This window comes from Malaclemys terrapin, chromosome 6, assembly GCF_027887155.1.
Source record: "Malaclemys terrapin pileata isolate rMalTer1 chromosome 6, rMalTer1.hap1, whole genome shotgun sequence".
Lineage (NCBI taxonomy): Eukaryota > Metazoa > Chordata > Testudines > Emydidae > Malaclemys > Malaclemys terrapin.
Window position 1 is genome coordinate 101,528,200 of NC_071510.1, and position 20,003 is coordinate 101,548,202.

Here is a 20,003-nt window from a genome sequence, read left to right on the forward strand (position 1 = left end):
GGAGAGGCGGGCAGTCGGCCTCGGACCACGTAAGGTGCCCCTTAACACCCTGAGTGCTGGATTCAAGAACCAAAGGGAAAGGACACGGCCCAATTTGCTGGGGTGGGTCTTTTGCTCATGGTTTGTGTTTTTCCAATTTAATGCTGATGTCGTTTACCTCATGTTATTAAACATTTTCTGCTACACTCAGACTCCGTGCTTGCGAGAGGGGAAGTATTGCCTCTTAGAGGTGCCCAGGGGATGGTATGTAATTGTCCCAGGTCACTGGATGGGGGCTCAAGCCGGTTTTGCATTGCGTTATTGAAACAGAACCCCTAGATACTGAACCCGGCCCTCGTTGCTGCCAACTCAGACCGGCAGAAGGGTTACACTTGTAACATGAGTCTTGATTTGCTTGGTTTACATATGTGAAATAGGTTCCTATTAGTTAGGGGGCAGTATTTCCTGTGTTGCCTCAGAAAAACTAACATTTTTCTTCCCAGCTTTACTGACCACAACTTATTGAACATGTTTTTTTGACTCAAGACTTATTGAACATGACTTTGTCCTCTTCCCTTACATTCCACACATTTTTATTTTCCATGAGGGAATGGTTCTGTAATTGTCCCAAGTTCCTGTGCAAAAGCACTATAAGACTATTCAAGGAAAAGTCCTATGTTCTGTGTGACTGTTCTATTTTAAGACAAAACTTTTTTGAAGCAATATATATTGTTGTTCCTTCTATTAATAAATACAGTCCCTTGTTTGAAGTATATAAGTTAGCTGTCCTAATAAATATACATGGAAACAATTGTATTCTTAAAAAAACAAACAGTAAAATTTAAAGCAATGAAATGCCAGGACATTCCTCCCTGGGATGTGGAGGAGGGAGAGAAAGAAAATTATTGGTTTTAGCCAACTTATTTGAGATGAGATTAAAAACTGAAAAAGCTTGAAAAGCAATAACAGATGGTCCATTTTTACATATATAGAACCAGCTGAACTTTCCTCAGTAATGACAAAGTCTGATTTATTCCATGCCATTTTGTTTGGTCTATCTTGCCCCTAATTAGTCAAACATAATGATGTTTAAGCCATCATTAAATCCTCCCTTCATACAAAAGCTTCTTAATGCCACAATATTTTTTATACATATAATGCCCTTTCTGTCCTTTGGAAATAAAAGTGATCATTAAGATACCACGGGGCATGTTTTATTAGCCCATTGATTCAGCCTGTGGGGGGCATCATGAGGTACAAGCCACTTGCCCATAGCCTCCAAAGTGTGAATTAAAGCAGCAATAAAATAGGCCTGAGAGTCTTTTAAAATCATTGTAATATGGCTCCAAAGTTTTAATGAAACTCCCCCCCCCCCCCCCCCCCCCGTTTGGCATAGGCTTGTGCCATCCATAGGACATAGCTCAGACAGGAGGGGGAAAAAAACTTGTATGAAAAAGGCAGTAATGCTTTTTTCCTTTATGCATGATCCCCATTTTAACTCTTTGCTTTGCAGAGTCTCATCTCACTTCTCATTTTAATTGTTTCTTTCCTCCTGTTTCTCTCTCATCCTATTTTCTCCATGATCCCTTTCCCCCCGTCTCCCCTCCCGCATATTCCTTCAGTTCTCTCCCCACCCTTCAGAAAAAGCAACCACACTCAACCCAGCCACTTGAGCAGCTCTGCTGATCGCATGACCAGCAATAGCAATGTCACCTTTCAATTTGAGTTTTGGGCACCCCCTCTCATGATTGCTTCTCAAGTGGCCAAACTTCAAAGGAGAATGCCACATTTCTCCTTCATTTCGGCTTCTGTTCTCATCAGCCATGGCTGAGACAATTGGGCTGCTTTGAACTGCGGCAGCTGGGCTGCTTTTGAGCTGAACTCTTACATCTGATGCTGAACAGGGAAACATACATTACATGTCTGATGTACAAGTACAACTTAAAAGCAGGCCAGCTGCCTGAGAAACTATGCTGAGCACTCTGCTCAGTTAGGGAAAGAGAGAGGAGGAAGTTCTTGTGGGAAAAATAAATACAGCAAACTTTGTCTCTTTGTTCCTGAATGTTTTAGCTATTGCTTTAAAATATCATTCTGAAATAGAGAATGGAGGACTTTTTCTTTCCTTCTCCTTTTACTCCATTTCTTTCTTAGTTATAGTGAGAAGCTGAAACCTCATTTAGCCATAACTGTGATGATCATTTTTTCATGGAGGAGAGAAACAAAAAGCCTCAAGCAGACAATCAGAATGTGTAAAACTTGTAAAATTTGTAAAACTAATAGCCAAAGGCATATTATAAATTAGTTATAAACTACAGTGTACAGCAGGGACCCAATTCTCCTTTCACTTGTGAAACACTGGCTTGAAATCAGTGTAACTCCATGGATTTCAAAGTGCTCAGAAATTATAGTGATGGAGGCAGTTGTACAAATCTAATAAAATAGAATTTAAAGCAGTGTGAGTGAGTAAAAATAAGGCCTACATGTTTAAAATATAGATAAGAGGGGTAGGGGGCCCAGCCACACTCCTCTTGGCCATAGGCAGCGATGGGAAAGGAGGAGAGATCCTGGCCACTGTAGGGAGAGGGGGAGGAGAAGTCCTGGCCAGTCAGGGTCTCTCCAGTGGGAAGTGACAGCAGAGGTCCCAGCTGGTCCTGGTCTCTCCAGTGGGAGGGGAGAGGAAGCAGGGAGAAATCCTGGTGGTCCTGGTCTCTCTAGGGAGAGGGGAGAGGCTCGGGGAGGTGTGGGGGGGGAAGTCCCAGTCTATCAGGGTCACCCCAGTGAGAGGGGAGGGGTGGGATCTCAACTGATCAGGGGCTCTCTGATGAGCAATTTAGTAATCTGGAATTCAATTTCCCATGCTCTCACAGCCTTCCTCCTATCTCAGTAGGGAAGGGATGTTTGATCTGATAAATTATAAAAATATAAATAAATTAATGGAGATATCCTATCTCCTAGAACTGGAAGGGACCCTGAAAGGCCATTGAGTCCAGGCCCCTGCCTTCATTAGCAGGACCAAGTACTGATTTTGCCCCAGATCCCTAAGTGGCCCCCTCAAGGATTGAACTCACAACCCTGGGTTTAGCAGGCCAGTGCTCAAACCACTGAGCTATCCCTCCCTCCAAGTGGCAGGGGAAAGACAACTTCTGGTGTCCTGAGAAGAGGAAGGAAGAGCAGAACAGACTTGGCTGCTCTGAGGCTTTCCCTGTACCCAGAATACACATGGAGATGGTGCCTTGATGGAAAAGAGAGCAGAGGTATAGAGATTCTGTGTGTTTTCCTGCTGCCATTGGCTAAACTTGGGGAATAGAGGGGAGGAGAGAGTTGATTGTCTCTCACAACCTTATTCTACCTGTATGTGAAGGCTGGGAGGGGATGAGGCAGCAGCCAGCCATTCTCCTGTGGTTGCTGCTCGCCTTCCCTACCCTGTAATGGAGGGATTGTTTGAACAGTGTTTCCAAGAAGCTGTGGGTCTGAGCAGGAGGGAACTTTCTTTGTGGCAAAACTGACAAGGTGAGGATAAAATAATTATTTTATTTTGACTCCTCATTGTAATAAACTCACTTTATTCTGCATGGACTCTCCTCTCACTTTATTTTCCGTAAACCATATTTTTCTGCAAACAAGAATATAACAGCATCACTTTACCTGTGTTTGTTGAGGGCCTATGTCCATTTTTTCCAGAAGGCTGTTTAAAAAATCTGTGACACTCTTCCATGGGTAAATACTATTAGAACCATCAAGAACTATGACAATATCCAGTTGGGCCTTACATTCTGCAACATAAATTGCCAGATGAGAATTGTCACAAATGAGTGTCAAATACATAATCATTGCACCAATAATTATAGACATCACATTTAAGCCTGACATTTAAAAATACAGGTCTAAAACAAACTGGTGTTCAGCAATATTTGCTTTGTCATTTTAGTCCCAGGATTTTACAGTGTGAATAGTCCCATTAACATTAGTAGAACATTGCATACAAAAACTTAGGCATGAGTTTGTTTACAGGATTGGGATCTTTATTAAGGTAAACCCTTAATTTTCCAATTTCCTACTTTCCTACTCTAGTTCTTCCATTTAAACATATCATATGTTTTTGTAATGTATATCTTACCAGACCGGACTTGTTAGATGTCTCAGTGACTTGCCTTCATTATTTAAAGAAACTCTTCTAACCATAAGGAAAAGCATCAGGACTATTTTTAGCAATTATGTTTGGACATTACATAGCATTCTAGAGATTGTTTACACTGCATATTTATTCCAAAAGTAGCAAGAAGTTAGCTTATATACTCACAATGAAAACATTTACTTAACTTGGTAATGCTGGTAGCTTGGAAAAATAGTTTATGCTTTTTGGTATGCCTGTGTGTAGACATTTGTCTTGTTCAGTGCTTCATGCTTTCAAACACATGAGAACATTATTGTGGTATGCATACCTTGTACAGATGGTGCAATGGCATTTACAACTTCAAATGTGGAACTGACGTTAGAACAGATGCCAGTTGTGTAATGCAAATGCCCACATTTGTAAGCATAGAGTGGCCCACAAGCCTTTAAGAAATAGAAAGGGTTAAAAGTTACATAATGAAGCTTTTGGGATATGTATAATTCCCTATCAAAGTTAGGAATGTAATTATTTTCTTACCAGAAAGCCTCCTTTTGGGTTAGTCACTAAAGTTGTTCCAAGAGTCATGTTCTCTTTTACTTCCACAACGTTAGGAACTGAAGTGTTAGCTATAAATAGATCAAAATGTTAAGTATTTTGAAATGTGAAGAGATGTTAAATGATATGTCCTCTAGTATAAAGCTTACAAACATAAAACACAGCTTGTTTTTGGTTCTATCAAGTATTTTAGCACTCCTCCTCCTCCCGGAACAGTGATTAGGAGTATAATGAACAAGTTAAAATGCAAAAACTGGCTTTCATCCCAGAATTTTGTCTGGGTCACTGTCTCAAATAGTTTTCCTGAACCACAAAAGAACATAGAAATAGCAGTGTGATGAAAGCAGGAGATTACTGTTCACACACAATTTTGCCAGTTATAACAAATAAACGTTACATCTTTATAGAAGTCTGCTATTATATAAGTTATAGATTTTTACATCGAAATAAATCACTGATATGCGAGGGGTTTCAGTGAAGATTAAAACTAAATAATAAATCTGGTAAAACTCAGCTTTACAGGTTTCAGAGTAGCAGCCGTGTTAGTCTGTATCCGCAAAAAGAACAGGAGTACTTGTGGCACCTTAGAGACTAACAAATTTATTAGAGCATAAGCTTTCGTGGAAGAAGTGGACTGTAGTCCACGAAAGCTTATGCTCTAATAAATTTGTTAGTCTCTAAGGTGCCACAAGTACTCCTGTTCTTCTTTCAGCTTTACAGTAACTCTTTTCCTGTCTATATCAAGGATCTCCCAATCTCAGCCACAGTTATGGTGGCAATCCAGGCTTACTCTAATTGATATATTAATTGCTTCATCCTTGTTCTGGAGAGACCACTTCTAGCCAGTTACAATCTCATCTAAAGCTCATTGAAGTATTGGAAAGACTCTCATGGGCTTCAGTGGGGTTTGGATCAGATACTGAAAAGCTAATCCATGACAATTTAGCCCTTGGTCTCTCTGTAGGGACTGCCAGACAGAGTCAATTAGTGCCAGTTGTACTGGTGTTTATGTAACATAGCCATGGTTCACCATCAAATGGACTGAAGTCACCAACACATTTAATGAAGACATAGGGCACTAAAGAGACTTCAGAATACTATTATTAATATTCAAATGTGCAACTTGATCTGAAAGACTTCCTATTTCATTATCATGAGTTATTTTATCCCTCAGAATGTAAGCATTTAGCTACACACATTTAGTTATTTTTTTTGTAAACAATTTTAATAAAAAAATTTAGCCATAAACTTGCTAAGATATCACCTCTATGGGAGCTACACAAACAGGATAAGGATAGTCCTCTGCCACCGCCATTTTATTTCATACCTGGTAGGTTCAGTTTTATGCAAGGTGATTTGCCCTTCCCTACAGGGCATTTGTAGACATCTCCTGTTCTCTTCTTGGGTTGGCCAACTAATGGAGAACCAATAAGTACCCTGAAAATAAAATAAGTCACATGAATTTTCTCCTCAACACATACATTTCTTCCTTTTGTTCCATTAGTGGACATGAAAGTCAGTACTGAGTATAATGCACCTTTATAAAACGTATTGGGGAGCCTATCTGCAGCAAGCTCTGCATAAGTGTGCAGGGTGGAGAGACAGCTGGAAAAATGGCATCATATTTTTAGTTCAGAGACAAAGAAAAGTAACCATGTCATCTTCTGCTCCTTTAGAGGAACACAGAAAAGGAAAGAGGTGTGTGAGTGTATGTGTTCATGGATGTGTGGAGGAAAAGACAACGCCAAAGGAAAATAAGGACATTTTGGGAGACAAAAGATTTGAAAAAGTATCTGCATTTGTCTTTTTTTTTTTAAACATCTTCTCTCTCCTCCTTTATTTTTTTTACATTTTAGTTTAAATTACAATTTATGAATGGTCTACAGCAAGTATCGGCAACCTTTGGCACATGGCCAGTCAGGGAAATGTGCTGATGGGCTGGGCTGGTTTGTTTACCTGCAGCGTTTGCAGGTTCGGCCAATTGCAGCTCCCACTGGCTGCGGTTCGCTGTTTCAGGCCAATGGGGGCTGCAGGAAGCAGCAGGGGCTGCGATCGGCCGAACCTGCGGATGCTGCAGGTAAACAAACTGTCACGGCCTGCCAGCGCATTTCCCTGATGGCCCGCGTGTCAAAGGTTGCTGATCCCTGGTCTACGGAATGATAGATATTTACAGGCATCCAAGGGGAGAATTTGGCCTTAAGTAATTTAAAGAAATAGTGTAAAAGATATGGGTCTTCCCTCTCAGTATTCATAAAAAATAATAGCTATGTAGAGATTGAGGGTTAAAGCTAACATTTTTAGGATTCTGACAAACAGTTGGGCTTTTTCAGAGTTTGATATAATCATAAACTCTGGATTTATAGTTTTGTAACCTTTCACAACCTATATTTTATAAGCATTGGGAATTAAATATTCACTCTTAGATCTACAATAGGAGTCTTCAGTGAAAATGAGAGCTTCTGATCCCCAGAGATGAAGAGACTGCTTAAATAGTTTTATCAGCAGTTTTATCTTCATAAGCTACACTGCCTAGGGACCCCAAACAAAATTAGAGGTGCATATTTCTGGACAATTACATTACTGTGGTATAGTTTTCAGAAATCACTCTTCTGATCTTGAGACATCTACCTAAGAAAGAGCTCAGCAGCTTGGGATAAGCTATATGAACTATAATATGTAAAAGCTAGTTTATGGATTAAAAAAGCCCCCTAGTTTATGGATTAAAAAAGCCCCCCACCAAAAAAATAACAAAATGTGGCACAGAGGATATGTTCACAGCAATTTACAAGTGCAGTTCCAATACACTATCCCTAAAGCAAACAAAAGTTGGCATGACTCAATGGGATCTGCGCAGATTGTTTTAACTAATAACTTTTCTTCAAAATAAAATGCTCTGAATACATATTGGATGAGGGTGATATTTTCCTTCATGCTATTTCTTCATATGCCACATTATATGTATTTTCTACCACCACATTATATGTATTTTCTACAAGCAATCTTCTTCAGAAGCAGAAACTGTAAGGTGATGAAGTTGAGGATGCTTGACATCTCACAGGTGGTGATCACAACCCAGCAGGATCCTGCCCAGAATTCTTCTTTTCTCATTAATTTTTGTTTAATATACCTTGAAATAGGAACTATAAGCACTTTGATAAATGGTTTGAAGAAAGGCTGTCTTGTTGAATTAGGGTTTCTGCAGGTGATTCTTTGGTTTCCTGACATAGATAGATTTACAGGAAACTCAGAGTGCTAAACATCTTTAACTCTGCAGTATCTAATACTTATTTCTACACTTTTACATCATCATAAAACATTGTGAATCTAGTTTTAGGCAGTGTATGGATTTCCTGTTCTGTATAACATGCTGATGTCATATCACGGACTATTTAAATGCTTAAAGACATACAGCCTCTCAACACAGCCACTTTGAACTAGCGATGGGCATGAATTGCACATCTGTCTCCAGGGGTGCTGCAACAATTTGTATAGTGGGGGTGCTGAGAGCCATTGAAACAAACTGTAAACCCCGGATATGATGGAAACCACTTCAAGCCAGTGGGTGTGGCAGCACCCCTAGTTCCAGCACCTCTGGCTGTCTCTGAATTTGAACTTTGGGGATGGTTGAATCCAGGGGGTTGTTTTGGGCTTATGCCACAGGAAGATCATCATCTGTGGTTTGTATTTTCTATTTTTGAAAGAGCCTGCTACATTTCCAAGGAATTGACATAGCAAAATCCCTATTTCTGGGATGTGTAGGGTATCCTAAAGAGCCAGTCCAGGTCAAGGAAGGACAGTGTAGGCCTGGCATTTACCTTAATGTATATTTAAAGAATCCACAAGCCAGAAAATCATGAAATAGTATTTTAAAAGTGGCATCTGCAATTTCATTACTTTCAATACTTTCTAGTGATTCTGTAATAGCGAGTGTGAGACAGTAATCTTGTACATGGCCTCATCAACAACCTTTGGCTATGTTGTTACATTTGCACATAAGATTAGTGAAGGTACTACATACTGATGGCCTGATCTAGCAGAATAGATCTATAGCCACATGGGCCTGAAACCCATAGATTGTCCTCGGCTGTTTTCCTATCTTGTTCAGCAGAAATATTAGACTGCTGCAGAAGCCCATTTCAAAAATAGGGAAACCTACACAGAATGGTGACTGCTGCAGAGCTATGCTTCAGTATTTCCAATTCTTGGGTCATCCGACCCCCAATTCAATAGCCTACCCAACCAGTGACCAGTGTGGGAACAGGAATCATTCTCAAAGGTGCAGCTGCAGAGAGGATTAACTCCCTCTCCACTGGACAAATAATGGGACAGGGATACTCTTATTCTGAATTCCACTCTCAGTGCAGAGGAGATGGTCCCCTCTCTGATTTGAGCTTTCTCATAGCATTGCCATCTCAGTGGAACATCTAGCATGGCATCATTCTGAAGAATGAAAGACAGCAACAAACCTGGCTGAATAAACCTTTTATTTCAGAATGTGGCAGCAATGAGCAGAGGGTCCAAAACACCAAACAGCAATATACTCAAAGAAGACATTTTTAGCCTAAATTAAAGGGTATTGTATTATTTGATATTTTGATCCAAAAGTTTTCCTGCAGGTTGGCATAACTAATACAGACAATCACTGACAGAACCCATTAGAGACAACTGTACGAAGCAAGGAAATATTTACCATGATGAAAGAAGGCAGAATCTGGCCCTTACTTACTGAAATTATGGAACAGAATACAGTTCCAATGTGTGCTATTCCTGGTATTAAGTAGTTTACAATTAGGATATTATGCTATTTAGAAAAAACAAACTCACCATTTTCCTTCCTCATTTTCATACTGTTGAACCGTGTACCCAAACATGTCCTCCACAGAGCCACTGAACGTCATTGCATTTTTGACATCAACATTGAAAGATGCACAGAGGTGAAGCAGAGCTGTTAAAAAAAAAAATTCAATGTAACACGCAACATTATGTAACTATGTATACAATCAAGACCATGAGTAAAGTGGCCATTGTGATTTTGATTAAAAGTGATTTTCCTGAGGTTGCTGTTGGAGGCAGCCATTTTGCTCAAAATGGCATTTTTGACTGCAGAAATAAATATTAAGCAAGTACATTACGTTTTAATCTTGGTTAATATTAGTTTCATAATTTTCCTTTGTAAAAGTTAATAATTAATTTTTAAACAAAAATATAGTGAGGATTCTGTTTCTGCAATAGCCGAATTGCAAGGCTGATGCAAGATAGCTGGATAAAACAGAATTACAAATCGTTGAATGGGAGAACTGGTTGGATTCTGGATGGATGGATTTTGATGACTCAGGATCTCTTCCTATCTGTTAATTAAGTGCGCTCCAGGAAGGTAATAATAAGGTTCACACTTTGGGTGTAATTTTTGACCATGAGCAGAATATGGAAGATCAGGCTTTTAGCACCAGGATGGAAGTTGTACATTTTAATTCTACATATAGAGTTCATCATCATGGGGGGCGGGGATAGCTCAGTGGTTTGAGCATTGGCCTGCTAAACCCAGGGTTGCAAGTTCAATCCTTGAGGGGGCCATTTAGGGATCTGGGGCAAAAATCTGTCTAGGAATTAGTCCTGCTTTGAGCAGGGGGTTGGACTAGATGACCTCCTGAGGTCCCTGATATTCTATGATGATCCATGCCTTTGTGATATCTATGCTTGACTATTCTAATAGCCTATCAATGCTCAGTCAGAATGGCTTATTGCAATTAGTCTGGCTCGTTCCCTGTGATAGAGTGCTGGGCAACAGTGGCTGTACCTGCACTCTGATCATTGGATTACCAGTTAAACTGCCCCAGAGTAAACTTGAGGGGCAAAGCTGTATATAACTGATAGACTGTAAATGGGCTGGAGGATTGGCTAATTAACCCAGTAAGTAGAAAGGCACAAGAAGAAAGTGGTCAGGTGGGAAGAGAGATTGGTAGAGTTTTCAGAGCCAGAAGAAGTCTTTTGGAGGGAAGATGCCTTCTCCCCTCCTTGGCTGAGTGAGCTAAGGATAGGGTGACCATATGTCCAGTTTTAGCTGGGACAGTCCTTTTTAAGACCTGTCCCAGCTGTTCTGACTTTTTTGGCAAAACTGGGCATTTGTCCCATTTGCTCTTGCCAACTGATCATCAGTTGGCAAGAGCAATCTGGACAAATGCCCAGTTTTGCCCAAAAAGTGGGGTGTGACCCCTAGCGGAGCACAGAGGAACGTGCACGGGGGCAAGCAGCAATGCCAGCCCTGTGCAGGAGGGAGAGCTCAGGAGAGTGGCTCGGGCACATAGGCAGGCAGCGGAGGGGCTTGGGCCAGCCCTCCACACCGGGGGAGGAGGAACTCAGGCCGGCTCCATGGGGAGTCACGTTTTCCCTTTGGGAAAATATGGTTACCCCAGCTAACGAGTGTGTGCTATTGTAAATACTGAGCTGCACAAGTCTGTAAGGCTGGTGGGAAAGAGCATTGTAAATAAATTGCACAAGGTGTTTGACCAGCAGAAGGACTCTGGGTGGTTTGTGACTAGAAAAGAGACAGGAGTGGGATCATGCCCTGTCATATTCCTTTAACATTTCATTATTTTTTAAAAAAAACCTACTTTTCATAGCCTGACATTACTCTGAACATTACTCTGACATTACTCTTGGTATCACTGGCAGTTTTTGCTACTTGGGTTCTATGATCAGCAGGAATCTTGACCGTCAGACTGAACTAACAATCATAAAAGCAGCTAAGAATTTTGGGCTATTACAGAAACATGAATGTAATAACAGCAAACTATCAACTAAGGTGCAGATGAGACTTGCGTGCTGTCATCCCTGCTCTATGGTTCAGAAACATGGACTACATATGCTAGGCACATCAGGACACTGAACAGCTTCCGCATGAGATGCCTGTATAAGATTCTGGAAATAAAGTGGGAAGACAATATACCAAACATAGAGGTGCTGAAGTGTGTGAGATTGACACACTTAGAAACTATTATCAACAAGAGGAGGTTGCGATGGCTCAGTCATGTCAGGGAGAATCGGAGGAGGCCGAATCCCCAAGAATATTTTGTACAGGGAGATTCAAGACAGCACTAGAAAGTGTGGTCACCCTTTATGGCGGTACCATTATGTGTACAAAAGTGATCTGAAGTCATTCAACGTCAATGTAGACAGCTGGAAGGAGTGCACAGAAGCCCATTCAATCTGGAGGGAAAATCTGTCACTCGGTACAGCTCAAGATGAAGTGGTTTTGATCCAGAGGATGGAAGCAAAACACAAAAGAAGAAAGCAGCATGCTGTAATCTTGGACTCCAACTCAGACAACACATAGATCTGTGAAACTTGTAACGAGCTGTGTCGCTCTTGAATTGGGCTTCCCAGTCATAAGTGGATTCATCAGCCATCTGACTAGACCTTTTACACGTACACCTTGATCCAGTGAATTGGTGGTTGCCAATATATATCCTTGCTCTAGGAAAATTAGTTTCTTCTAAAGGAGATAAAGAAAGTACTTGGGGAAAGGATATAAATGCCTATTTTCAACTATTTTATACTACTTATTTTTTAAAAAAATCCCTAAGCTGTTTGGACCCATTTCTTCTCTCGTCCCCTATCTCACAAGAGGTTTCTGGCCCAGCAGATAGTTTCAATTAATTTCCCTTTCATAAAGTTTACTTTTGGAATATAGAACTCCCAAGCTTTTACACAGGAAAATAAGGTACAAGTGACTGAAAGGGACACAAACTGCTGCTGAAATGATCTCAATTATCACAACAGATTATGAGGAGATGGTTCCTCACATACACAAGTGAAATATTATAGATTTTACATATTGTTAGGGTATGGGTGGGAATGCTGATTCTCGAAAGCCTCATTCCAATTGGCCAGTTTGGGCATTTTATGATATCACACCTGTCCACCAACTCCCAACAGGGTACACCAACGAAACACTCAGAGAAAATCCCTATGTACCTATTATGTTAAATGGGTGGGGGAATATTGTCTGGAGACATAACGATAATAAAGGACTTTGGAGGGACAGGGAAAAGTATTGTGAGGATAGCAGAAACCAAGCTAGCTTTAAGGTTGGAGTTACTGCCTACTAAGCATAAGATTGAAAGGTTGGATGCAAAGCCTTCTCTGCCGAGGGCTTGAAACAGAAATGTTTTCCCCTCATTCACCAGAGAAGATCTATGGGACTTATGACAAAGTTCCTCCTCTATCTTGGTGGGTCCTGCGCTTATTGGCAGATTTTCTTGCCTCAGAGATTCACCATGTGGGTTGGGGAACAGCCCAGAGACCTTCCCCTCTGGGAGAACCCACAGTCCAGGTCAATTGGGAGATTTGGGGGGAACCCAGGCCGGCCCTCTACTCTGGGTTCCAGCCCAGGGCCCTGTGGACTGCAGCTGTCTATAGTGCCTCCTGTAACAGCTGCATGACAGCTACAACTCCCTGGGCTACTTCCCCATGGCCTCCTCCAAATACCTTATTCTCACCACAGGACCTTCCTCCTGGTGTCTGATAACGCTTGAAAATTTAAGATCAAAATCAAAACGTTAACCCAAACCAATTTCTGTTGTTGGCTTTTCATAAAAACTTTCAAGATTTACTTTTTCGTCTAATTTGGTATAGGATTTTTTTTTCAAAATCTCAAAATTTTTCCTGGGATGGGAAAATGTTTCCCACCAAGCTTGAATGAAAAATTAGATTAGGAAGCAGGTGTAGGGTCAAGTCCTGGCCACAATGAAGGCAATGGGAGTTTTGCATGGGATTACATAATCACACACACATATTTCTTCCCAGTCCTTTACTTGCTTCTTTTCTTTTATCATCTCAAATTCAAACTCCTCATTCTTCACTTCAAGGCCTTGCAAAAGATCACTCCTACCTACATCTCTGGTCTCATTTCCTTCCACTCCCTATCTTGATCCCTGCACTCCTTCTAATGCTCTCTCTGTACTGATCTGTTCATTCTCCTTTTCTCACTCAGCTTTGTTCCTCCTCATTTCCTATTACTGCAGTGACTAGAGCATGGGCAGTCATGCCTACTAGTCAGAGCAGGAGCCATGCCTAGTGGTCAGAGACAACAGTCAAAACCAAAGACAGCGTCAGGTGCCCAGCCAGGGGCCATAGCCAGAGACAAAGTCAGGGCTAAGGTGGAGGAGTAGGGACCTGGAGTAGGACAGTAGGAACTGGGAGTAGATGGAAGTCTGGGTTAGGACGAAGGACAGGAACCAGGAACTGGCAGAAATACAGGGCTCAGGAGTCAGGTAAGCAGGACGGCTCCATAGTAATAGCCAGCAGGGGATTCCTTTACCTGCTCAGACAACTTCCTGGTTTATATAGCACTCCTCAGCCAATCAGGGGGCTGGATATTTGCCTCAATCAGTAACCTTGGGAGTTGGGCCCCCTGCAAGCTGACGCTTCCCAGTTTACTCAGGTGAGCTGTTGGGTAGCAATTGTGGCCTGAGCACTGCCTAGGACTCCATGGACCTGGGCATGAAGCCAGTGATCCCTGAGAATTACCCTCTGTGCTTGCCTCCTACGCATTAATGAAAATACTGATGATTACCGATGCTAGGAGAAACTCTGGAGAGACCCCATTAGATACGTCAGCAAACCATTGGTAATTACTCTGAGTACGGTCTTTCAGCCAGTTTTGCACCCACTTTATAGTAATTTCATCTAGACAACATTTCCATGGTTTGCTTATGAGAATGTCAGGTAAGACTGTGTCAAAAGCCATACTAAAAATCAAGATGTCCCTCCCATCCCAGTAACCCTGTCAAAGAAGGAAATTAGATTGGCTTGGCATCATTTGCTTTTCCAAATCCATGTTGGTTATTTCTTAGAACTAAGGCTACAATTATGTCACAGAGGTCACAGACTCCATGACTGCCATTGACCTCCATGACATTTTCTGCCCTGGGGTTGGAACTCCCAGCCAGCCCCGCCCCCGCAGCTCTCAGCTCCTGCCCTGGTGGGGGACCCGGGGACCTGGCAGGGGGCTGGTGGACCCCGCAGCTGCACAGCTGTGGTGGGCAGTGGAGGGACCCCGGCAGCTTCCCAGCCCTGACCAATGGCTGGAGGACCCTGCAGCTCTCAGCTGCCCCGAGGGTGAGGGGACCCTGCAACAGCCCAACCCCAAGGGTAGGGGAACTCCAGAGTTCTCACATACTGCAGCGGTGGGGGACCAGGGAGCCCCAGCAGCAGCGGGTGCTGAAACCGCCTACATCTTTTGCCAGGGATATTTTTAGTGAAAGTCAGAGACAGGTCACGGGCTTCCATAAATTTGTGTTTATTACCCGTGACCTGTTCCATGACTTTTACTAAAAATATCCATGATAAAAACTTAGCCTTACTTATAATTCTATTATTCTCTAGGTGCTTACTGGAACCAATTATTAAAGAATTGTCTTGTATCTTTGAAGATATCAAAGTTAGGCCAACTGGTATATAATTCCTCAGGTCCTCTTTGATCCCCTTTTTAAAGATAGGTATTATGTCTTCCTTCTTCAATCCTCTGGGTCCTCACCCGTCCTCCAGGAGTTCTCTAACACAGTTACTAATGGTTACAAGATTGTTCCAACTAGTTTCATAAGCACCCTTAGGTGAATTTCATCAGGGTCAGCCAATTTGAATACATCTAACTTATCCAAATATCACTTAACCCGTTCTTTCCCAATTTGACTTGTGTTCCTTCTCACTTATTATTAATATTAATTGTATTAAGTATCTGGTCAGTCTTGTTCTTTCTTGCCATTTCCCTATTTGGGGTAGGTGACTTTTATAGCGTTCTTCTGAAACATGATTGTATGCCAGATTATCATGTAGATTGGACTTTCTGAGATCTGCTGACATCCAATCCATGTACCGAGTCTTTGGTCTCCCTATTCGTCATCTTCCATCTCCAATCATTGCAAGAGCCATCCAACCGAGATAGTTCTCAGATCACCGCTGAATATGCCCATACCAATTTAGCATAATCTCCCTTAACTTTCTCCAATTGGAGCAACCCACATTAGACCGCTTACAACTTCATTTTGTTTCCTATCACAGAGTATTCAATCATTTGGCCATCTCAACATCTTTGTTTCCACGTTGAAGAACGTACTGATTTCCTTTCCTGTGGCTGGTCAGGTCTGTACATTAGGATGGGTTGAATTACAGTTTTATACACTCTAGTTTTTAACTTTATTGGCATCTTTTTGTCCCAGAAAACTGGCTCTCACCATTTGCACCAGGCAGCTTTAGTTTGATGCTAGGCATCAATCATGAGGGCACATTGATCAGCAACCATTAATCTAGGTATTTAAAATCTTTCACTCTTTTATGCTCTCTGTGATAGTGTTTATGGAGAGTCCTCCTCCCTCAGTTATCTTAGCCTTGGTCTTACCTACATTCACTCTAAGTCCATTGTTAACTGCCTGGTCACAATTTACCCTTTTAGTGAAGACTGATGCAAAATAGGCATTAAACATGTCAGCTTTCTTGATGTCATCTATTATTAGCTCTTCTTCCACGCTAAGTAGAGGACCTGCACTTTCCTTCATCTTTCTCTTGCTCCCAATGTATTTATAGTACCTCTTTTTATTACCCTTTATGTCCCTTACAAGATATAACTCATTTTATGCCTTACCTTCTCTGATTTTGTCCCTGCATGCTTATTCTATTCCTTTATACTTATCCTAAGCAATTTGTCCATGTCTCACTTTTGTAGGATTTCTTTTTGCTTTTCAGGTCATTAAACAGCATCTGATGGAATCATACAGGCCCCTTCCTGTCTTTCCTTTGCATCAGGATAATTTGCAGTTGTGCCTTTAATATTTTCTCTTTGAGAAACTGCCAGCTCTCCTGAACAACTTTTTTCCCTTAAATTTTCTTCCGATGGGACCTTACCTGCCAGTTCTCTGAGTTTGTTAAAGTCTACATTTTGAAGTCCATTGTCCTTATTCTTGCATAATGACAGGTTTCAGAGTAGCAGCCGTGTTAGTCTGTATCCGCAAAAAGAAGAACAGGAGTACTTGTGGCACCTTAGAGACTAACAAATTTATGCATCCGAAGAAGTGGGCTGTAGTCCACGAAAGCTTATGCTCTAATAAATTTGTTAGTCTCTAAGGTGCCACAAGTACTCCTGTTCTTTTTGTCCTTACTCTGCTGCTCTCACTCCTTCCTTTCCTTATAATTATGAAAACCATCAAAATAATTTAATGTTAGTGCCCCTCTGTGTGCATGTCCTCTGGGCACATTATCTTCTGCTGAAGTACTGTCGTGGAAAAACGACCACGCGTTGTGTTTGGATCAGAATCGCCTGAGGCTCTTTATTTACGAGCATGCAAGGGGGACTACCAGCGAACCGGCAGTCCCCCCGAATACAGATTTTCAGCAACTTATATAGCGTAAAATCACAATTAGCTATACACACTTCCTTGTTAACAATTTTGCCATAATTGGAATACACCTTCCATAAAAGGGAAAAACAGCACCAGTCAGCTTTCCTGTTATTCACAAGTATCAGGGGGTAGCCGTGTTAGTCTGTATCTACAAAAACAACAAGGAGTCTGGTGGCACCTTAAAGACTAACAGATTTATTTGGGCATTTCCTTTCCATTTATTTTCCTTGTTATTCACAGTTTGCCTTTTGTGGTATAAGCTTCCTCTAACACTAGCCGTGGGCAGTTATACTTCACAAGCCTAGTGATTACAGATAGTTCTGCTTTAATACTTTTCCTTCACCCTGTCTCCAATACCCTCCCTTAGGGTGACCAGACAGCAAGTGTGAAAAATCGGGACGGGGGTGGGGGGTAATAGGAGCCTATATAAGAAAAAGACCCAAAAATCGGGACTGTCCCTATAAAATTGGGACATCTGGTCACCCTACCCTCCCCCCCTTTTATGGTTGACTTGACTAACGTTCAGGCCTGAACCAAAGTTTAGGCCTGAGCCAATTTTCCACTACAGTACGGTTGAAAAATGCCCAGATTTTCCCAGAATAGACTGATGCAAACACAGGACGAATGATAGCACAAAATCAGACATATGGCTGTGCTGTGGAAGAAAAAAGAAATCACCACATATCACCTAGAAGAGATGCCTTTGGTTACTGATTTAACGAGCAAAAGGCAGGAAAAAAATTAAAGGTCAGATCTGAAATCTGTCCTTAACATGCCCTATAGGGTACATCTACCTTGCAATTAAACACCCACGACTGGCCCATGTCAGCTGACTCAGGCTTGCAGAACTCAGGCAGTAGGGCTGTTTATGATGAGATTGCCTATAATGGGATGTGGCCCATCTTGTGACTGCTAGGAACAAATATCTCCAACAGCTGGAGATGGGACACTAGATGGACAAGGCTCTGAGTTACTAGACTGAATTTTTTCCAGGTGTCTGGCTGGTGGGTGTCACTGACGTGGTCAGGTTCTAAGTGATCACCATAGTTGGGGTAGGGAAGGGATTTTATCCTGGGTCAGACTGGCAGAGAATCTGGGATTTTTTGCCTTCCTCTGCTGCATGGAGCACAGGTCATTTGCTGGTTTGAACTAGAGTAAATGGTGTAACGTGAAGTCTTTAAATCATGATTTTAGGACTTCAATAACTCAGCCAGAAGTTATGGGTCTATTACAGGAGTGGCTGGGTGAGGTTCTGTGGCCTGTAATGTGCTGGAGGTCAGACTAGATGATCACGACAATCCCTTCCGGCCTTATCGTCTATAAATATATGGTTCAGAGTAACAGCCGTGTTAGTCTGTATCCGAAGAAGTGGGCTGTAGTCCACGAAAGCTTATGCTCTAATAAATTTGTTAGTCTCTAAGGTGCCACAAGTACTCCTGTTCTTCTTTTTGCAAATATATGGTTCTAACTGTGGTGTAGATGGTCAGGCTCAGGCTGGAACTCACTTCTGGAACCTGGCGAGTGGGGAGAGTACCAGAGCCTGGGCTCTAGCCTGAGCCCGAATGTCTACACCACAATTAAACAGCCCCGCAGCCCAAGCCCTGCAACCCCAAGTCAGATGACACAGGCCAGCCATGGTGCACAAGAGGGATTGTACCTTACATCTAACGGGCTGCATATTGGCTTCATGTTCATCTTCCTCCCCAACAGCTTGTGGAAAGATCAAATTCATACTTATTTGTATTCGATTTTGGCCCCCAAACACCAAACCTATATGCATATCAGTCTTTGCGCACAATGGTACAAAGGTGCTTAAGGTTTGCCACTTCGTAAAAAGAAGCTGAAAAATAAAAGGGTTGAGTGCAATGAAAAAGAACAAAACAGACTGAAACACCTCATAGAAAGCTAAATATATACAACTGAAAAACCTTAGGAAACTACAAAAAAGCAGGAAAATCCAACATCTATCTAACCACGATTCTGGGTAATAAAAGACGACAGGGGAATTTAAGATGAAGATTCAAATGTTGTACAGAGTATACAAGTTCAATCGGGAACCTTATGCAAGAAAAAAATACTGCTATAATGTTTTATGCAACATATAATGCATCAAATGCCATTATAAGGATATATGAATACCTGAGACCTTATCAACATATTTTTATAAGATGCACTCTTTTATAATTAAGTGATACTAGGATGGGTGTCCCATTTTATGAGGCAATAATCGAGTTCCTGAGTGCCTTGTGCATTAGTTTATGCTGATGGGGAACCAAATTATTGCCTTGTAAAAGTCTGCCTAGTCCATTAGTGCTCTTATGGTCCATATGAAAATAGGAAAAAATAGGATAAAAAAGAAATTTCCAAGTTATTGACAAATTACTGAAGAGAGTTATTTAGAAATGGCAATAACGGACAGTTGACTGGGAGTATTTTTTGAGCTTCACTGCTACGATTAATGTGAAAAAGAAGTCAAGTAAAACCACCAATTTGAACTTACAAAGCACCTTTCATTTGAGGACATGAAGCAATTCTGAAACTGAGGCCCAAAGCTCTTCACAAAAATAGGTGTTGTTATCCTCACTTAATAGATGTAGAAAATGAGTCACAGTCAGAAGTTGCTTAACCAAGTGAGTCGGTGAAAAGCAGAGCTAAGGATAGAAACAAGAAGGGCCTCTCAGTGCTTGGATCCTATCACTAGACTTCACTCACAGAAATGCTAATAACTAGCTGGTGGCTCAAGACCACGGAAGTGGATTCCTCCATTGTGTAAGATAAGTGTGAGAAGCTTCACACTTTAACTTTTGCCTGGGTTGTGATAATGTCACCACTGAATTCTACAATCTTGGTCTATTATTTATCAGACCAGTATTCTTCTTAGTGAAAAATAGGACTAGTCGCAAACATTCCACATGGAAGAAAATATCCATCTGTAGTACGATGATTTTCTATGAACTTAG

At 41.5% G+C, this 20,003-nt stretch overlaps 1 protein-coding gene across 1 annotated transcript in view; it reads right to left on the reverse strand.

Annotated features, from left to right (window-relative positions):
- ITGA1 (integrin subunit alpha 1) overlaps positions 1–20,003 on the reverse strand; it is a 121,077-nt gene that overhangs the window by 70,832 nt on the left and 30,242 nt on the right. The window contains exons 2-6 of the mRNA XM_054031426.1: positions 9,473–9,593; positions 5,976–6,085; positions 4,631–4,719; positions 4,422–4,536; positions 3,625–3,752 (exon numbers count right to left, since the gene is read on the reverse strand). Of these exons, the coding sequence (XP_053887401.1) occupies positions 3,625–3,752; positions 4,422–4,536; positions 4,631–4,719; positions 5,976–6,085; positions 9,473–9,593 (563 nt within the window). The remainder of the gene's footprint in view (positions 1–3,624; positions 3,753–4,421; positions 4,537–4,630; positions 4,720–5,975; positions 6,086–9,472; positions 9,594–20,003) is intronic.